We start from the raw sequence: 978 nt of genomic DNA on the forward strand, positions 1-978 counted from the left end.
CCCAGCTTCTTTTTTTTTTTTTTTTTTCTTTTTTTCTTTTACAGCCCTCGCAACTACCACGAGGAAAGCGTTAATCTTCTTCCTCATTACTTTTGCTGAATCGCTCAGGCACGAGAGCACAACTTGCTCCATCCCTGGTACAAAATGCCACCGCGTTCCCTCCCGGGGAGGACGTGCTGGATCGCCAGCACGCCATGGAGCCGCCCTCCTTTCCGATCCTGCCCGGGAAGCCGGGTGAGATAAGGGCAAGGAAAGCACTAGCCCCCCCCCCTACCAAGAGCAAAAGCCCGGCAGAGGCCGTGGGTGGCAGGAGAGGGGCCACGTGCCCCGGCTGGGCTCTGCTTGCCGAGATGTTTAGTCTCCCAGCGAGGTCACCAGCTCCCGGCGGAGAGCTGGCGCAGCTGAGCGGTGCCCCCCCCCCCCCCCCCTTCTCCCCGCGCCGGCTGCATGACGGGGGATGTGATGCTCGGCACGTCTGGGCTGCCTTTGGCTGCCGGCGGCTGGAGCTGCTCTCCCCGCCAGAGCCGCTCTCCTTGAGCTCTGCCTGCAGAAGGGAAAACGCTGCTTTCTGTGGAGGCATCCGTGCAGAGCGGAACCACGGAGCAACCAGCATGTTAAGCATCACCTCCTAGACCCCTGCAAGCCCCAGGACACACCCTGTGCTTCCATCAGCACCAAGCCCTTCCACGCTACCCAAGCCCAACGAGCCTAATTAAAAGCACGAGCTAAATTGGTGTGGGATGGCTATTGCCCCCAGCGAGAGCTCGCCCTCATCCCACTGCATCCCAGGCTCAGCCACGGCCCTCGGGAGGAGGCGAGACCTTCACTCACCTCATCCAGCTTGGTCTGGTGACACGGGAAGGAGAAGGTGAACCCAAGGGGGAGTTTCTTGTCTTTGATTTTCAGCTTCTCCATGAAGTTGGCCAAGCACTCAGCGATGTGGTCGAAGAGCTGAAAAAAAGGCAAAGAGTGAGCCCT

The 978-nt window shown here is 59.6% G+C and overlaps 1 protein-coding gene across 2 annotated transcripts in view; it reads right to left on the minus strand.

The window, feature by feature from the left end:
• Positions 1 to 978, minus strand: part of HK2 (hexokinase 2) — a 24013-nt gene that overhangs the window by 12850 nt on the left and 10185 nt on the right. For both annotated transcript variants that reach the window (XM_009327201.1, XM_009327202.1), the window contains exon 4: positions 832 to 951. In XM_009327201.1, coding sequence (XP_009325476.1) covers positions 832 to 951 — 120 coding nt within the window. The remainder of the gene's footprint in view (positions 1 to 831; positions 952 to 978) is intronic.

The sequence above is a fragment of the Pygoscelis adeliae genome, unplaced genomic scaffold (assembly GCF_000699105.1).
Source record: "Pygoscelis adeliae isolate BGI_AS28 unplaced genomic scaffold, ASM69910v1 Scaffold187, whole genome shotgun sequence".
Lineage (NCBI taxonomy): Eukaryota > Metazoa > Chordata > Aves > Sphenisciformes > Spheniscidae > Pygoscelis > Pygoscelis adeliae.